The sequence below is a fragment of the Phalacrocorax carbo genome, chromosome 5, assembly GCF_963921805.1.
Source record: "Phalacrocorax carbo chromosome 5, bPhaCar2.1, whole genome shotgun sequence".
In the NCBI taxonomy this organism is placed as follows: domain Eukaryota; kingdom Metazoa; phylum Chordata; class Aves; order Suliformes; family Phalacrocoracidae; genus Phalacrocorax; species Phalacrocorax carbo.
In genome coordinates this window covers 12,797,384-12,816,102 of record NC_087517.1, presented here as the reverse complement: position 1 = coordinate 12,816,102, position 18,719 = coordinate 12,797,384, and the positions used below count along the sequence as shown (strand labels likewise).

At 39.5% G+C, this 18,719-nt stretch overlaps 1 protein-coding gene across 1 annotated transcript in view; it reads right to left on the bottom strand.

Annotated features, from left to right (window-relative positions):
* ADCY5 (adenylate cyclase 5) overlaps positions 1-18,719 on the bottom strand; it is a 215,869-nt gene that overhangs the window by 80,166 nt on the left and 116,984 nt on the right. The window contains exons 2-3 of the mRNA XM_064451210.1: positions 10,413-10,562; positions 5,110-5,231 (exon numbers count right to left, since the gene is read on the bottom strand). Of these exons, the coding sequence (XP_064307280.1) occupies positions 5,110-5,231; positions 10,413-10,562 (272 nt within the window). The remainder of the gene's footprint in view (positions 1-5,109; positions 5,232-10,412; positions 10,563-18,719) is intronic.

Sequence of the window (18,719 nt, the reverse complement as noted above, 5' to 3'; positions counted from 1 at the left end):
CTATGTCTACCGATAACTCCTTTAACACCAAGAAACGTTAAGACTACATGTCCTGGGTGTGAGGACAGGGGGAGGGGGAAGGAAAAAGATGTTTGCTTAGTTGACATTTTCACAAATTTCATAGCACACAATTACATAGCACTTTGTAATCTAAGAATTTAACACACTTCATAAGCAACTAATTAAGCATCACAATGCCTACAAGGCGAGGAGGTTAACTTGACACGGATGGTCTAACTCCTGACACTCAGCCGAAGTGCAACTATTTGGTCATTTTTAAGGGGAGAATTTTTGGTGTTAGTATGTAATTAAATGAGAAAACTAGTTAAAAAGTGTTTTTCATTTACAAAGCTGAAAGCAAATGGACTGTTTCTTTCCTGCAAATGGTTTAGTTCAAGTTGTTAAGATGTTTAAAAAACTTTGAGATCAGGTTAACGTTGCTGAGTACATGATTCATAAGAATTATGTGAAGGGGAGAAGAGAGGAAACTGTCACTTTCACCACGCTTGGATGCCAGCCCTAAAATAAGCTTCTTGAAACGGTTCATCAAAGGAATTTCAATGACAAAGCCAACCTTTATCCCTTCACAGAGGACTTCAAACCTCTTTTTATAGCACAGAGATTACTATATTTGGCCAAACCTAGATAGCATTAAAGCCATTATCGTTGCAGTGAGATACTATAAATAGTAATAGTAATGTAAAACATTTAAAATTCTGCCTGGGAAGCATGATAGATAAACAATATTATCTATGTGTATTTTAGGGTTTATCTATCAGACATAATCTCATTCATGATAATGTGAACCAATTTAGTTACATAATTCACCTTGTTGTTTACCCAAAACTACTTGCATAGTCTTGGGAACTCCTTTCCTGATTGCATTTGACAATAGACTTTATATTTAACACACACACATATGTGGGAAAGGTCAAATCACGCTCTAAGGTTCTCGATTTGTCAAAGTTAATTCCCATTCAATAAATCAGGATGGGAAACAGTATCATTCTCTGTTAAAAATGTTCTGTTCATTTGCATCAAAAAAGAGTGTATTAACCCCAAACCTCTTCATTTTGATTTTGCCATCACCCTAAATTCTTCAGAAGAACATAATCCTGAAACAAATTTTGCTGCCCCAAAAAGACCGGAAATTATATTTTAACTGTGGATACATTAGTCTCTGAACTTTACTTTCCATAACAATAAGCAGGAGATTATGAACTCATTCACGGGAAGTCCTGATAAGGCTCTAAAAAGATTTGCTTTTACCCAGTCAGGTCAGAAAGACCACTGTATTTTGCATAAAAACCCTCTGAGAGAAATGTAACACAGTAAGCAATATCATGGCAGAACTGTCCCTTATTAAAGGATCACGGCTGTGTTTTAGAGACCTACTGCTGGCACCTGAGGAAGACGTCTTTTCTACATAGGTTTTAAATTGCCTTCTATTTTTTTTTCTTTTTCTTTTTTCTTTTAAAAAGGAAGCATGTAACGTTTAAAAAAAAAAAAAAAGGCATGCAGTCTAGTATCTAAAACCAAGCATATCACAGCAGAATTTGTCATTTAAATACTCCTAATTTTAAAACAGAAAAAAATACCCCACACAGTAACTTAACATAATTTTATAACAATATTTTCTGCTGGTAGAGTGGTTTGGGCTTGTTTTTTAATTAAAATTAGAGGTGGTCCCAAAAGCCCAGACCCAATCATCCCTGAAAATTAAAATATTTAATCTTGTCTGGGACAGATTTTAGTAAACCACTTCTCCCACACAAAATGTCAAACCAGGCTAAGTGAACAAGGCTGTGCTCCTGCGTCTCTTGAGTTTAAAAGGCCAAAGTTAAACCCAGCTGGATGGAAACATCCAGTGTCAGTGACACTCATTATTTCCATGTTGACTGTAAAATCGGTTAGCAACCTCACCCTGATGATCCAGTAAAAATCAACGTCTCAGGCTCTAGGCATTATGATGGCAATCAAACTTTTAAATCAATAGCTAATGAAAATTCCCATCCATTATACTTCCATTTATAATCTACCTTTTTACCTAAACTGGCAGAACAGGAAAAAAGAATCGCTGGATACAGCTGATGGAGGAGGGAAACCTGCACCTCTATGCAGACACACAAACCTTCCCACTTCTACGAACTGTGGAGGAAATGCTCCTGCTCATAAATCATCAACAGGAAGCCAGATTCAATGGCTGGGCACAGCACCCTTGCACCGACTTCACATACTTCTCAATTGCCTTGACACAATACCCTTTACCTCATAAAAACTTAGATCTTATGACATTTTTGAATAGTGACAAAAACAAAACTGAATTGCTCGGCGTGTTCTCATCTCAAAAGCCTCCCCTTGACCACTTCCCCATGAAAAGTAAAGAGCACGCTTGCTTTTATTAAGCCAGTTCATTAATCCACATTACTGAGATGCTACCCCCCACCACCAGTGTGTTTCTGTGTGCACGTAAATGCTTCAAAATCATCCGCAGTGGTTCCCAGAAGTGGTTTCAGTGTACCCAGGCAAGAGCAAAGGCTCCATGTGAACTCCTAGTGTGAAATGAGTCATTCGTTCCAAACCATGTTTCCTTTTTTCAATATTCATACTTAGTTATTCATTTCCCTAAAGTACATGAAAATGAGATGTTCGTAAGTTACCTTCAATTTGCTCTCAGTACATATACTGTTTCACTCCTATTTCTTATCTCCCTTTTCCAGCCTGTTCCATGATCTCAGTGGGCTTTGATTTAGTATCTCATAGGCATGGGCAACAAAGTCCATACTTCAAGGGAGATACCATTTAAGTTGTTTCCCTTTGCAAGACCTTTTGAGACCTCAGCCTCCCTTTGCACTGGAGACAGTCAGCACCTGCAAGGGCTTAATTCCTAAACACTCATTACCATGAGGAACAAAGTTAAAATTATGTTTAGGCCACAGAAGATACTCTATTATGGAACGTTCATAGTATTCTATAAATATGCAAGTCACAAAAATTAAATGTTTTCAGGCTTCCTGTTAGCTACCCACCAGGGCAGCCCAAGGAAAAGATTGGTGCATGTACGCTTTTATGTATACGTGTTTCACCTTTCATGTTACTTCACAGCCATAACTGAAAATCACAGCAAACTGTTTTGTCTTTCTGTACTCTGGGTCATGCGTCATTTTTTGTTGTATTTTTTGATATCTCCATGTCTCTATACCAGCCGTTATCTTTGGGCTATTTTTTCCCCATCATAATCGTTCCATCAGCTTCCCTTCTCCCTTTAAAATTGTTAATTTCTGAATTTAGTTTATTATTATTTCACTTTTGTTTATTTAGTGATATAGTTAAAATTTCAAATAAGTATCATCTTAAAGAGATAATCACCTTTACTAACATTTGAAAGTTGTTCTGTACAGTCAAACCTGCAAACAATGACATATGGAAATTGATGTGAAAGACTAATACCATACTGACTAGTATCATGCTATATCTAATGAATTGCATTCAGTTTTAATGTCAGGCTGGCCTCTGAGTACTGGAAAAAAGTAATTTCTGTATTAAGAAAATTCACAAACAGTATCTATCACAAGAAATTTACACACCTTCTTAAACAAGCTGAGTGCCATTAAGGAAAAAATGAATGTAAAGAAACAAAACCTAATCTAATCTACTGTAGCACACGCTCTGCTGAGGGCACTCTGGATGGCCTCTTCCCCTCACTTTTATCACAATATGTATATTCTTCATTTTTCATCACTGAACTGTTACAGTCTTTGAGATCTGAGAATGTTTTTGTCTTCGTATTGCTAGTGAATCTTTATCTGTTTACTGAGTCGCAACCAAAATATGAAGGGCTGAACTGAAGTCCATCCAAGCAAGCACACCGACTTGCTCTGATTTCAGTGAGTTTTATATAAGACTCTGCATTGAACAGTGAGCAACTTCCTCCCAGTTTTCTGCTTGTACATTACTTCTCCCCCCTACCCTCAATACTAAAGGAATGTCTCCAAATGCTTCAGAATTTCATGTGAATTTCACCGCATCATCTACTGGAGATTATGCAGGGCGCAGTATATTAGAGGTGTAAGAAATCCACTTTTATTTGTTGAGCACCAAGTATCAGAAAATATAATTCACCAACATACTTTAAGATATGTAAGACAGAAGGCTAGGCAAGCAGCTTACAGGAAAGCCTCTTGTTGGAAGGGGAGATGGAGAGGGGAAGAAGGGAGCTCTCTGTCCCCAGTGCCTCTGTTTTGGTAGAAGCATTTATAGACTAACAGAGCTGTTACACAGTTCCAGGACTCTGCTTAGCAGAGGCATAAGTGATCACCACAGAGGTCAAGTACAGTGGTAGAGGTAAAATGAATCAAGAGTAAGTTAAACTTAACTTTGTAACTGCAGCCCATAAAGATATCGAGCAACTAAAGTACTCCTTTTTTGCCTATTCCCTGTGAGGTGGAGAGTGGGAACCTGGTGATGTTCCCATCATGTCCGGTCATGGGGCCGGACCACCCCAGCAACACAGACTGGATTCAATTCTGCATGACTTGCCAGAGACTGGATATCGATTTCTTCTGCTCATCCAGGTAGACTACGGAGCAACACATCACTGGGTGACGGAGCAGGTGCCAACAGCTGCCAGTAACAGACGCCCTGCTTGTAATTTCAAACTGGCAGAGACCACTCCAGGTGATCTTAACCTCAGCTGGGCCCTTTAATTCACCCCATAGTAAATCATTGCCAATCTTTAACTTGCATCCCATCATGGCTTATCAGAAGGGTGCTTCTAACTGGCAAAAAATAACTAAACCCAAATATATTACCTTCTCAAAACCACCAAGACTCACTCCAGAAAAGGAAGAAAAAAAAAAAATCTAAGGAAAGAGATCAGTTAAAGTTGCTTCTGAAAGGAAAATGTTGCAGGAATGTGGCAATCCTTCTCCCGTCCTATAAACAAACTTTTAAAATTCAATTTCAGAGTCAAAGTGTCAGAAGACACTTCAGAGTCTTTACACTTATTTTGGATTATGTGTCACTGTCATCTTCATCCTGGGTGTTAAGTGCCAAGCAGTGGGAGGGTCCCTCCACCCCAGCAGCTGGGAGATGGGCTGCTGTTCTTACCTGACATTGTCATGCTTCTGGATGTAGATCTTATGAAACATCATATCTTCCTGTTTGGCATTAATATCAGCTTTCATCTCCATGGCAACATGTCGAGGAAGTACAGAGAGCAGGAGACGCTCCTGTGGAGACAGACAGATGAACCAATTAAAACACCTGCTGCCCAGTTAACAAACACACTTTGCTCCTTACTGGGGAGAAATGAGTCATCAGTTTGGTGAATGATGAGTACAACCAAGCAAACGGTCTCCATAAACCCAGAAGCTGATTCCTTAACAAGTCATATGCAATTCTGCCCCAACCCCACAATAAGAATTCAATGATTTTAGAAGAAAAAATATGATTTTTCATCCCAGCTGCACTGGACTGGTGATTCACGATTGCCAATTCTTGCAAATGAAGGAGCCATGCAACTCAAAAAGTGCCCGTGCACCATTCCTGGAAGGACTCTGATAAATGATACCATCTGACCTCCCACACAGCCTCTCCACATCACTATGAAGTCCTCCTTCACTTAACACCAGAAGACTGATACCCCAATACCCTTGGGCACCATTTAGAATTCCTTCCTTTCCTATCTAATAATCTAAGCACATTCCCCCAACAGGCACAAACTTGTCCTTAGCAGCTAAAAAGTCAAAAGGAATGCCCTGATAGAACAAGCATGAAAAGTTAGCTCAACTATACAATGCAGTATTATAATTCTACACTTAAAACCGCTATTAGTGCCCAATTGCATTATGCCCTGTAAACCCACCCACTCACCTACAAAAGTATTTTCAATAACCACCCGTCATCAACAATTCACATCTCTCCACTCTCAACTGGCACTTTTATTTACTGATAATAGCTTTAGTGTGACTTTCATAACATTATTTTGTAAGTTGTTCCATATATAGTTTTGTATGTTAGGCAAAAATTAGTTACATGACAAAATGATGACTTTCTGGTATTTTTCCTAAAAATTCACACAAAAGCCAGTGCTTGTTATTACGCTAAATTTGGTGGCAATTTCATGCAGAAGCTATAGAATTTAAATCTGCAGATAATATGCGCCCTAGGGATGCATTTGTGTATTTCAGGAATCACACCTGAGAAATTCTGCCCAGACCTTTATTTTATTCCCACTCACAGCCCACTCAGTTCAAAAGTAGTTTTTCCTATTGCTGAAGATGGGGAGCGTTTCCTTTGGGATCAGCTCCATTGTGGTCCAACCTGCAGGCAGTGCTCTGGAATAGCTGAAGAATCCCAAAAGCTTGTGCTGCTGTTGTCTTTGTTATTTTTCTTTACCTGGAGTGAGCAGAGGGAAGAAAAGGGCCTTCCTTCCTGATGACACAGACACAATGTAGCATAAACGAAGGTCCCTAACCTTATCTAACAGCTCATTAATTCTCAGCAACACAGGGGACAGTAGGGCTCAAACACAGTCCTGACTCAGAGGGGTCAGCAATCCTGTACTAATTACGTCACCAAACCTCTTGCCCATACTATAGTTATAGGTGGATTCCTGGTTTCTAGTTCCTAGTTTTAACTGAAAGTTCCCCATTTATTTCTTGCTCTAAGGAGAGAGAGTAGTTCTGGGGGAACCAGAGGAAGATGAATTCACTGGAAATGTGCTCAGCATGCACCAAGACATTTTATAGTCTGCAGCACTGCCCACTATTTCCTTTTTTTTTCTCTTCAATGTGTACCTTAAAGAGATTGATTCTTGCTGCCAGTCTCTGAAGAGGTAGCAATAACACAGAATAAGATGTGTTGGAGGGATTTCTATCTCCTCTGCTCAAAACTGCAGCAGTCCTGACAAGATGCTTGTTTTTTAAAGTACTGTCACCTTCACTAGCATACTGCAGGTGCTAACAGTTACATATCCACATTTTTTTAAAAAATAGATCATGAATCATGCACATGTCCTCAGGCTTCTGTCAGCTATTAGAGTACTCCTTGAGCACAAAAACACAACACATTTGTATGCTTTCCAGAGTAACTGGTGCATATGCTGTTGCCATTTGAATATTATAATAGGCATCCTTAAATGTGTGAAAGCTGCTATTTTACATGTGATTTTAGACATCCTCTAAATAACTCGGAGCTTAATGGGAGGTTTGTGGGCACCCACAGGTTTGGAGTATTCCCTGTGGGCGCAAAGCCATGGAGGGATGGGTTTTTTTTACTTGTTTGCAAAATAGGGACACATTCAGGGGACTGAGTGTCTCTTACTAGTACTCCAAGAGATTTTCACATACATTTCTGGGTAACTTTTGGTTGAGAGCCCCCACCCCTACTCTTCCTGACACCATAGGCATCTGCTAGATTAAATCTGCTAGATTAAACCTGCTAGATTAAATTTTCAAGACATTTGAGATCTCCAGGAGATGAACTAACACTGCTCTGAACTATCACCAATCAGGGAATAATATAGGCTTATCAAGTGAAACAAATGCATGTAGCACAACATCCCTTCACACAGCAACTAATTAGGAAGTTGAGCCACGTTACAGCATTGGGCATTATCTTTATTCTCTTTGTTGGGAGCATCAGGATCACTGAAAATAACCTCTGAAGCTAATAGGAGGAGGCTGTAACAATTGCCTTTGCAAAGCACAAGCCATGTTCAAAGACCTTCAAAACAACAAAATCCCTACATTTCATTTCAAATGGAGCACAGAAATGAAAGTCTCCGCTAGAGTACAATTTTCATTTTTCTATAATGACTAGAAAGTACTGCAGCCCTAACTGTAAAATCACTTATTATGCACCAGTGAGGTGACTGGGACTGCTGTTTTACAAGTATAACAAGGCAGCATTCTGACCTGATAAAAAAAGCAATAGCAAATTCATATAAAATTCTCACCCCAAAATAAGATGCAAGTATAGTTCCACTGAATTATACATTAAACAAATGCATCCTGAGGAGCACTAGTCTCTAGAATAGGCACAGATGAAAGAGTACAATACAGATCTACTCTGTTTACATACATCCACATAGATATATGTATATGTGGGCACACACATCCCTACAACAACTGTACTACATAGGAATTTTAACTATTTATGTCATACTCTCCCAAGATGACCTCAAAGCACTACAAATATTTAATGTCTTATGACTATCCATTTGTCCTCTGGTTTAATAACACTTATTTTTCACCACAAGTTAAGTGATGCAGAGATGAAAGAGAGGAAAGAACAAGTTTTCAGACACAGAAGACAAGCAATGCTACAAGTAAAACTGTGCAGTCCTGATAACCCATCTCTTACTCAAATCCTAAGTATTTGCTCACTACAGATTGTGGAGAACACCTATTTTTTCATGCAAGAGTAGTTTATTCTGGGCATGCAACAGTGATCCCTGTTATGGCTCTGCCCTAGGTTATCTCAAATAATGAAATAACAAGAAGTCTGTCTTCTGCATTGGACATTCTGGATTTTTATTTACTTTCTTGCTAAATTTGGGTGCTGGTAGATGCTTAATAAAGGAAAATACAAATTCCTTTGCCAGAGATAATCTGCCTGCCTTTAACAGAGAATGGCACACAGGAGCACAGTCAGATCTCCAGAAACAGACAAGCAATGATAACAGTGTTGGGCTGTGCAGCTGCCTTTCCCCCACCTCTGTTTGGAGACTGGCTCTCCCAGATGTAGGCTAAGCTGCCCTTATTTGTATCTGCTGTCACCACAAGATTATCTCGTTGCATTATGCATCGGGATGCATTTGAACTGAACTTGGAGATCAGTGTCAGTGCAGGCTGTAGCAGCAAATAATCTTCTCAGGAGTCCCCAGCTGCCAGGACCCACAGTTACTGCTGGAAGTACTGGAGGGTACTTCTAAGTGACTGGCTTTGACCCATGTCTTTCTGATGTCCTGGCTTTCTTTTGTATAGTATAGTACTTTCTGGGGAGGGGGAGAAGAAAAAGGTGTAAAGCTAGGGCATTTGTCAGGGCTTTTTTAATGAACTACTACTGACACAGAAGCTCCTAAATCTGGAGCAGCACAAGCATTTGAGCCATGCTGCTATGGCAGTCTCTCAGCAGAGAGGACAGAGCTGTAATCAATAAGTAAAATGGGGTACTCTCTTGCCTCAATCCTTTCCTCCGTTTCAAGGTGTGGAAGGAGGAGCGGGTGCTTATTTCATCTTTCTGAGACTATAGTTATTACAAAGGAAAAAGAAGCCTTGAGCATGAATATTGTTTTCATACATGTACTATGAAAATAAAGCACGTGTATACATTATTTCACAGTAAGGGTTAAAAAGCAAGTATGTCAGGCAGAAGTACCTCAAGAAACACTGCCAAAAGACAAATCCATAGATGCAGATGGGCTGAGACACGAGGGGAAATTAAGCTGTGTTGCCACAGAAATGCAAAGACACTCCAGCTGATTCATTCCCCTGACCTCTTCCCCAAACCCACAACCAAGCTCTGAGATATCTCCCAAGGGAAGAGTGGAAGTCCCATTTCATGACTCATTTCAAATTGGACTGGACAGACCACTACGAGATGTACTGCAGGGCAGAGATGTGTGTTAGCAAGGGAATAGCCAAGCTGCCCCAAAAGGTATTTTGTTTCTAATTCTGAGGACACAAGACAATTGTTGCAAGAGAACCCATGAATGAATTAGGGGAGTGGATACATTCAGTACCCTTGACTACTAGGCTGTATGCTGGCAGCAATAGGTCTTTTTATAGCAAAAACACACTATCAAATTTGGTGATGAATGTTACTTTTTGAACAAATACAATTCACTTGAGGCCTATAATGTATAGAGGTGTGTGAGCAGGTAAGAACCTTTGGGAAAGGCAGGAAAAGGACCCTCTTCTGGGGCACGAAGGGACAGTACGTTCTGTGGACCAACTTTTACCTTTGAATTCTGAAACCTGCCTTACAGCTACCTGTTGGCAGTGGCTTTGATGACAAACACACCATGCTTTGACCTTATAAAGAGGGTCAGTCTGAAGCCTGTGTGTTGCATCTGCATTGAATACACGGCTTCAATGATGGGTGCAAAAAAACTACACCAACGCTCTGCGTACTATGTAATTTCAATCTGCAGAGAATAGACCACAGGATTTGTTGATGTCTGCAGAGAAGTCCATCAGGGTACTGGGGAAGACATACTCCCCTGAGGTCTCTTTCAAACCTTTAAAAATCCTGTCCTCTGCCATCAGCTTGTTCTTGCTTGGATGAGTCAAGAAGCAAGAGGCCTGCAAATCCCATCCTACAGGAACAATTTGCATGACTAATACTGCTTCAGCAATTTTAAAAAAATTTTTTTTTTTTTTTTTACTTCCCACTGTTGCTCTTACCTGCTGCTGGTTTTCCCTTTGAGAATGCAGCCTGGCTTGTATGCATTCCCTGGTCTCCTGGAAAGCCTGTCTTTGGGACACCTCTGCTGGGTAGTGGGTACACACGCCTACAATGTTTGTACAGGAGAAGATGAGAACATTGGAGACCAGCTGCAACAGAAGAAAAAAAGAAGAGAAAAAATACTTGGTTACACTTTGGAAACCTGCCATCAGTAACAAAGCACCAGCCAGAACCCAGCCTCTTCCACAACTCCAAGCCACACTTAAACCTCAAGCTCTTAATTCCAGTATATTTTACCCCTTTAGTCTTTAAAATATAAAACATCCATATATGGCCTCAAATTTATGTTCTTACCACTGTGTATTACTTTACTGGCAAAAAGTACAACTCCACTGGTAATTCTGTAATCTTGCTTTTGGTAATCCAGTATCTTGGAAGTACTGTGACAAAGATCTATCTAAAAATGCATCATTGCTCTGTCAGGTAAGAGTCAGGTAAGACTCGTGCAGACAGAGGAACACAAATATTTCCATGTTTGTGTACCTACATATCTGGCTTGAAAACATATCAAAGATACATTAAACCATTCTTTTGAAATAGTGCTTAAAATACTGAAAGGAAAATGTTGGTATTCATAAGGTTTAAGAGCAACTGAAATATTTTTTTTATCTAGTTCCAACCCAGATTTTTATGTCAGCATATTTTAAAAAAATAAGTTTTTTACATTTCTGTGAACATGACCACAGAATGAGTTGTTAAGTCTAGAGCACATTTGGACTGGACAAACATGAAGGAAAAGCGACACTGCTCTTCTGCTTCCACGTGGGTTATGTTTTGTAAGGAAGGAGTCACATAACTTTTGCTGAAAACTAGCGTTGCAATCTTTTATTTCCCAACTATTTTTTAATAAATAGGAAAAAAAAATCCACTCCCATTGGTGGCATTTGGTTCACGCAAAGTTTTCAAAATGGCTCCTGATGGTATAGCGTTAACACTTCCTTTGACACAGGTCAGTCACAGAATAACCTTTTGAGAGTTGCACAAGCTGTACTGGATCTCCCTCTGAGGACAGACTTATTTGAAACACCTCTCATCTCTTCTAGGGGGAAAACTGTCAGACATGCAAGATTCTTAAAAATCGGGATCTTTGGTCTATTCCCTAGTGAGTCCAAATATACCCTTTGCCTTTACTACTTTTTTACTGCAGAACAAAAAATGTAATTTCCAGACCAGCCCATTCCCTGAAAATACAGGGCAGGCTATGAAGGGCAGGAGGGGTGCTGGGCACCCCTCAGGTCCTGAGCTCACAGGGGCTGCTCAGGACTCCCCAAACCAACTTGGTCATTGTGCAGGAGAGAGGAGCCACCCCTGTTCAAACACAGACCCGCATCCTGAAGAGTAACAACCTCTCTGAGAAACCTCACTGGAATTACTCTAACTCTTTGAGTACATCCATGCACTAAGGAAAGCAACAATTATTTTATTAACAACTCTGCCTTGAAACAGAATTTTGGCAGAAAAACATCATCTTTCAGCTCAAAGTAAGCAATACTTTAAGCTACATCCAACTGAGGGACTTCTCTCTGTGGACGGCTGCCAGTAGATGGCAATACTCCAACTTCCCAAACTCCTGCATCGAAGTGCTGCATTTTGGGCTATGTCCCCACAGCGAATTCCCACACTAATGTATCATACTACAATACAATAACCTGCAGGTTATAGATATCCACTGGTGATTATCATCAGTGCCGACTATATGTATTTGCAGATAACTAGATAACTGGTTTCCAAGGAGGAAACTATTCTCATCACCTACAGATTGCTCCCTCCGTCCAAAGGGTCCACACTTTGGAAAGAGATAGGGGTATCGAAGGTGCAGGTCATAAACATGAACATGAAGTAAGTCCTGATCCTAAACTCCCAGATTCCCTTTACAATTACATTCTCATTCAGCACTTTCTAAGGCTGGCTGGATCCTGCCAGATCAAAGGTCCTCCATATCTCCCCCAAGCTGATTAGACACCAGCCGACTTCCACCCAGATCCTGTCCAGTTACTCTACCCCAGTGCTCCATCCAATGGGCATTTGATTTTTTTTTTCTGATAATGATAATTTTTAAGGATGAAAAATCCCCCCATAGTATAAAAAACTACTAGTGCTTGTTATAATGAAGAAACAGTTTACAAAGAGAGAAGAATAAGGGTTTTCCTACGAGTTACTGTGATCCTGCTCCACGGCTGCACTGACTCTGACTCACAGCCTGTGACCGACACTTCTACAAGTTCATTACAGTTACTATGGGCTCAAAGGGGTTAACACTAAATAGCATCTTTTGCTTGGCCAGATTACAAGATTCCCAAATCCTCTCTATTGGAGCTACCAGTTTTGCAGTAAGTGGAAAATTTGTCAGGGCATATAAAATGGCATAAGCACTCATTACATATATGAAATGGATAAAAATGAGAGCACAAAGATTTTAAGGAACTATGCAGTTTTCGTTTTTAATCCCAAGCATCTGAGACTTCATTTCACTTCCAGTCAATAGCACAAATCCAGAACAAACTCCCCAAAACAGTGGCTCAACTCTTGCACCAAGTACAGGAGACAACATGTGGTTTAGATGGCAGGCAACATATCAGGAGTTAACTGAGCAGAAAAGAGGAACACCTCAGTCCTGAAAGCAAGCTCTTTTTGAGTATACCTCAGTGCCAACAAAAAGTTCCCCCAGTGGAGCCCACCCACTATTGTCGCAATAATGCCTTAAATAGTGAAGCCGTACAGTTCAGGGCACGTGATTCATATTGTGCATCAAGTCCAACATTGTCAAAGAAGAGTACAAAAAACATCATCAGACTTGACATTATTGATAACGTTTGTGGAATGCAAAGCAATTTAACTTTTCAGCACTCACTGACATAATTTTACACAAACCCAAGGTCTTTGCAGACTGGTTTACAAGACAGACTCAGATGACCATGCTTCATCAGGTAGGAACAAAAACTATATTGCAAGGTAATTTTTAAGTAGCGGGGACAGACATGTGTATTTATTCTTTCAAGCAGAAGCTCATTTAATTCACAGTGTGGCATCTTTGCAACACCCAGAAACATAAGGGGTGAAATTACAGTGTAATGTTGAAAGTATCAAAGATCTGCAGAGATTTAAAACTGAAGCTCCTACTGTTTGCAGCAACATTTTTAATGTGAGCAAGAGCATTTTGTTCAATATCTGTTCACAACAATTTTATTCACAGGTATTTTAAAATGTATTAAAAGCAAAAAAAAAAGGAAACAATTTCTAATCTCATTAATTTTTTTAACAGTCTCCTGTCTTATAAAATAAATTTATATCCTGTTTGCCAAATGGTACTACTTGCTTATCATCTTCCTTGCCATTTTGCTATGGTAACCAGCTCCAGTCCCAGGAGGAAAGAGATGATGTAGATATTAAAAAACTGATTCCCTAAGCTCCATGGCCTGAAAAGTAAAAACATATTATGGCAACTATTTCAGACAATCTGTGCTTGAAGAGCTGTTCAAGGCAATGGGAAATTATAGTTGTCTATTTTGTATTTTATTTCCTTCCCTCACATAGCTAGGGATTTAGAGAAAGAAGATTCCTACCTTTCTGATTTTGGAAAATAATAGCTGATAAAAGACTATTTCACTTACATAGAACTCTTAGGTAAGCTATTAAACCTGGCTGCAGTATTGCCATATTTGAGTATTTCATAAACTAATATGTTTACTCTTACAGCATCTGCGTGTGGCAGAGAAATGCTACTGTCCTGATGTTACTGAGGCAGAGTTCTTTAAAGGTAATTCAGTACCTAAGGAAAAGCTGTGTGCTATGAGGGGTTTTCGAAAACCACCACAACTTCTTAGTTCCACTGAAATAATAGATCACTCAATCTCAGACAATAAAACAGACCAGACAGCTTCTAGTCACTTTGATTTCATCACACAAACAGAGCACCACAATGATTTTGTTGAATCTCACGCAGCAAACAGTTTACAGTATTTTTTCCCTTGGTGACTGAAGGAAAAAAGAGAGAGATAGAAACAGTTTAGTTCCACGTGTTCCAGGAGTTATGAAAACCTGGTATTACAAAATGAAAATCGAGAGCTAAATTTGGCCTGACGCTACAGAATTGATGTTTTTGGTGTTTCAGGCCAGGCTGAGGAAGAACCAGGATGTCTCAGTGACCAGGGGAGAGCCTCCAGACCACCCCAAGCAGAAAAAAGCACCAGCCTGCATCAATATTGCCACACTTCTCCCTGCTGTGTTTCTATTCAATTGTTCTTCAAACACCAGATGCTATTCAATATGTAATTAAGAGACAGCAACATGCTTAAGAAGAATAGTGTCAAGATAAGTTTTGTTAGTTCCCTACCAGCACAAACAAGGCTGGCTACTGACATGAAAAGGTGGGCCATATTCCTTGGAATATCACCTTATCATAAAAATGACAGCTTCCGTTTTTTGCCAAGTTTCTCTGCTTTGGTCCACTTCTCTTGCAGAGGCTCAGGGTTATTTCAGTTCAGAGATCACAGCGCTAGGCTATTTGTTCTTAGTTTCCAACCCCACTAAGCAGTACTTTGTTTTTCTATTTATTTTTCATTTAAATCAAAATATTGTTTTGATATTTTCATAAAGTCCCATTTTGAAAACAACTACATTTTAAGCTTTTACTGTGGGGCAGTAAAACTGTCAGAAGGAGAAGGAAAGCACAGACATGGAGATTAAAAAGTCATGCAAAACAATCTAGAGCAAACAACAAACTATGTATCCCTTTCCAGAGTGTGACACTGCTCTGTCTCTGCTTTCTACCTCTGATGATAGTCATCCAGTAGCAAATTTTTTGTTAAATTGATTATCAGTGCAACAGCTAGGTTAAAAGCAGGTAGCAACTGAGTTTCTAGACTACATTTCATAGTGGTTGTGTACTAAATTGACAAATTGGTCCAATTATTAATTGCAGGGGTAGACACTGAAATTAGCTTTACTTTTGAGAGTTCCTTTTCTTAACTGTTAAAAAAATCATTATAGAATCTTTACTACTTACCTGAAACAATATAAGAACAAAAATATGATGGAGTACAAAAACTCTAACTATCCAAGATATTTCCGTAAAACCTATGCGTGAAATCCTGAATTTGAGCTATGGATAAATTCTAAAGATAAAAAGCACAAACATTATGAAAAAATGATGTTGTCATAAGTTATAGCTGGTGCTGTTTTTTAAACACTTTCCCAGAACAGCAATTAGCCCTCTATTGCCTCTTTATGTACTACTATCTAATAAAAAAATTGCAGCAGCTACAGAGCCAAAGGCATAATGAAAATTAAAATGAAAGACAACATCAGCTGGCTCCAAGATCAAATTACTCATGTATTTGTGCAGTATATACAACAACATCTTTCATTTCCCAGAGCTACAACTAGCAGAATGCTAAGATAGTGAAAACTTGTAGATTATGCTAGAAAGATAATCAAACAGTTCAAGTCATATTGTCTTCTCCCAGTGTTTGGCCAGTAAAGAATAGTGAAGAAATTTGGAGGAGTTTTTTATTTCAAATGTGACAGTACTTTTACTGAGTACTTGATAAAACTGCAACAGCAAAAGATTACATCAATACACCAGAGTCTAAGAACAAATTTTCTGAAGTTCTATATGGTGCCTTCCCACTCTGTTCTGTTGCCTCTGTGCAGCAACCACTTTCTTGGATCTCAAGCAGAACAGAAAACTGGTTACAGCCACTATCTTCCAAAGACTTCCCTAAGTGCACTTTATGCACATGAGTAGTGCCACTGAAGCCAGCTCTGAAAATGTAAATGCTTCCCTAAGTCACAGTATAATTTAACGATCCCAAAGTAGCAGAATTTATTAGAGAGTGAGATATGCAGTAAATCTCTTTGGTTGGCCTTGAGAACAAAAAATTTCTTTCAAGAAATACTTCTGAAACTGTTTTGCATATTCCTTCTATTTGGGAAGCCCTACAAGGAGCAAAAGCTGTCTCCCTGAATCTTTCAGCTAGATTTTATTTTCAGGCTAAAGATACTTGCTGAGAGCGAAGCAGTGGTATTTTGACTGAAAATACTAAAAGAACCCTCATGCCACTTGTGAATGTCTCTGTTCAAGAATTACAGTCAATACAAACATTATAGCAAAGCTATCCATTCTGTGCATTCATTTCAGTGACCGTCTCACCTTTCCAGCCCCGGTATATGTTGATCTTTTAGATGTGATGCTCTGTTCTCCCAGAGAAAAGCCAAACAAGCATTTTCCCCCACATAAGTTAATTCTCTAGAATAAAAAAATTATCTAATTTACCTTTTAAATACACAGGTGCAGGTAGAGAGATAACACACTACACCCCCCATCCAGAGCAAAAAAATTAAGAGTTTTATATTTTTCAATTCCTCCAATAGTTTCAGGGGACATCAAAACATTGGATGCTGCTTTCTTAATTTTAATACCTCACACCTTATTCTACACAACATTTTAATTCATTTATTGATTGCTGTAATTGCAAACCTTCTGTCCATTCTTTCCCACTGATATTCTTATTGTCATACAGAATACAGTATTTATCATTTGGGTTTTTTTAATAATTAAAACCTTTAAATCCAGATTTTATTAAGAACAAAGCACTACCAATACAGATGTATTTTTAGTAAGCATCTCAAGAGGAAACGTTCTTACATCATACTGATAAATTCTACTTCCCCGTCATGGTTTTATTAATTAATTTTTCTGCTGGGAATTCAGTAAGATCCTATTTTCTTTGGTTACTGAGTGACAAGGTTAAGAAGAGGAGAATCTACTCTCCTGACCAAATCTTGGCATAACACAGCTAAAAGGAGGTACTTCTGTGTCCAAATTTTCCTGGAACTCTATCATGATCCCAGCAAAGCATCCTCTGCATGGTGGCACAGCCTGGTAGGGAGGAAGTGCTGCCCTTTGCTAGCAATAAAATAGTCGGGAAGGAGATTCCTGGGTCTTATTGTCCATCCTCACTGAATCTCCATGGCAATCAAGTTTCTGTGCGGCTTCATGCTTAACATACTTTATGAGCTACAAATCGGCGCTGGTTTTCATGAAAAGATCCTTGACAGTGAACTGGATAAAGCAAGCTGACAGCCCGTGGCTAAGCAGGAGAGACAGCCCCGTGGGAAGCTGCCACTCGAGGGGAAACATCCAGTGGCCCTTGGATGCAAGAGTGAGATGCTGAAACAACTTAGGGGAAGGCTTCTTCCACAGGCACAGGAACACTGCCCCTTCCCCTTCCCCTGTTAACAATTCAGCCCCTCTTTATTATTTAAATTACCACCTCTTATAAGTGTTTGCAACCAGGCTCTCTCGTTCAACTCCAATGGCTTCTTAAGAGATGGCACACCAGGCAGACACCCCTCCTCACCATGTAAGTGGCAGCACAGAGAGCTGAGCACAAGCTACAAGTTTGGCCAGTTTCAAATCTGCAGTGGCAGGCTCCAGAAGGAACAGCCTGCTAGAAATGGAGGGCTGGGATTGCCACAGCTCTCACAAGCAATACTGCACAGTGGGTTAGTTGGGGCATGTTTAACACTCCAGCTCACTTAACATGACCCTAGCGAAAATGTACATGTGCCATGAGGGAATTCATCTCCCTGGAAGTGTGCTTATTTCTGACACATAGAGGTATCTATGTGTAAAAGACTTCAGCAACCAAATAAAATCTTACTGAAATAAAAGCTCTTCAAACAGGACTTCAGACATTAGGTGCATCTCTTTGAGGTCATGAAAGCGGATGAAAGCTCCTAGTCTTTCTGTGTGTGACTCACGGCTGTCATTGGGTAAACATCTTCACACACAAGGTATGTCAAGATAATTTTGACAACTGTACAAAGTTTGCCCAGATGCATGATAGCTTAGGCAATTTATACAGTTACTTTAGTTCAGAAAATTAAGAAAAGCTCTGATATTTCAGCAAAATCAGTTATTCTCCAAAAGATTGTAAACATGTTTGAGTTTGGGTTATCTTCATGCCAGTCCCACCTGCCCATGTGCTCCCAAGGTGGGAGGAGCTGTTCAGATAACAACATACAATAGGTGTTAATTTAAAATGTGTGAAAACACTGTAATTTAGTAGAATTTGGATTAAGAAGTCCAGTTATGCTTTCAAGAATCTCCACAATGTCTCTGAAGCTAAAGGAAGCTGTAATCAATGAGAAAAAAGGTCAAGAATGTGTTTGATTCACTTTTATATCCTATTTCCTTCCCTATCTGTGGAAGGGATGTCAGGGAAGGAAGCCAAATGCTTAGG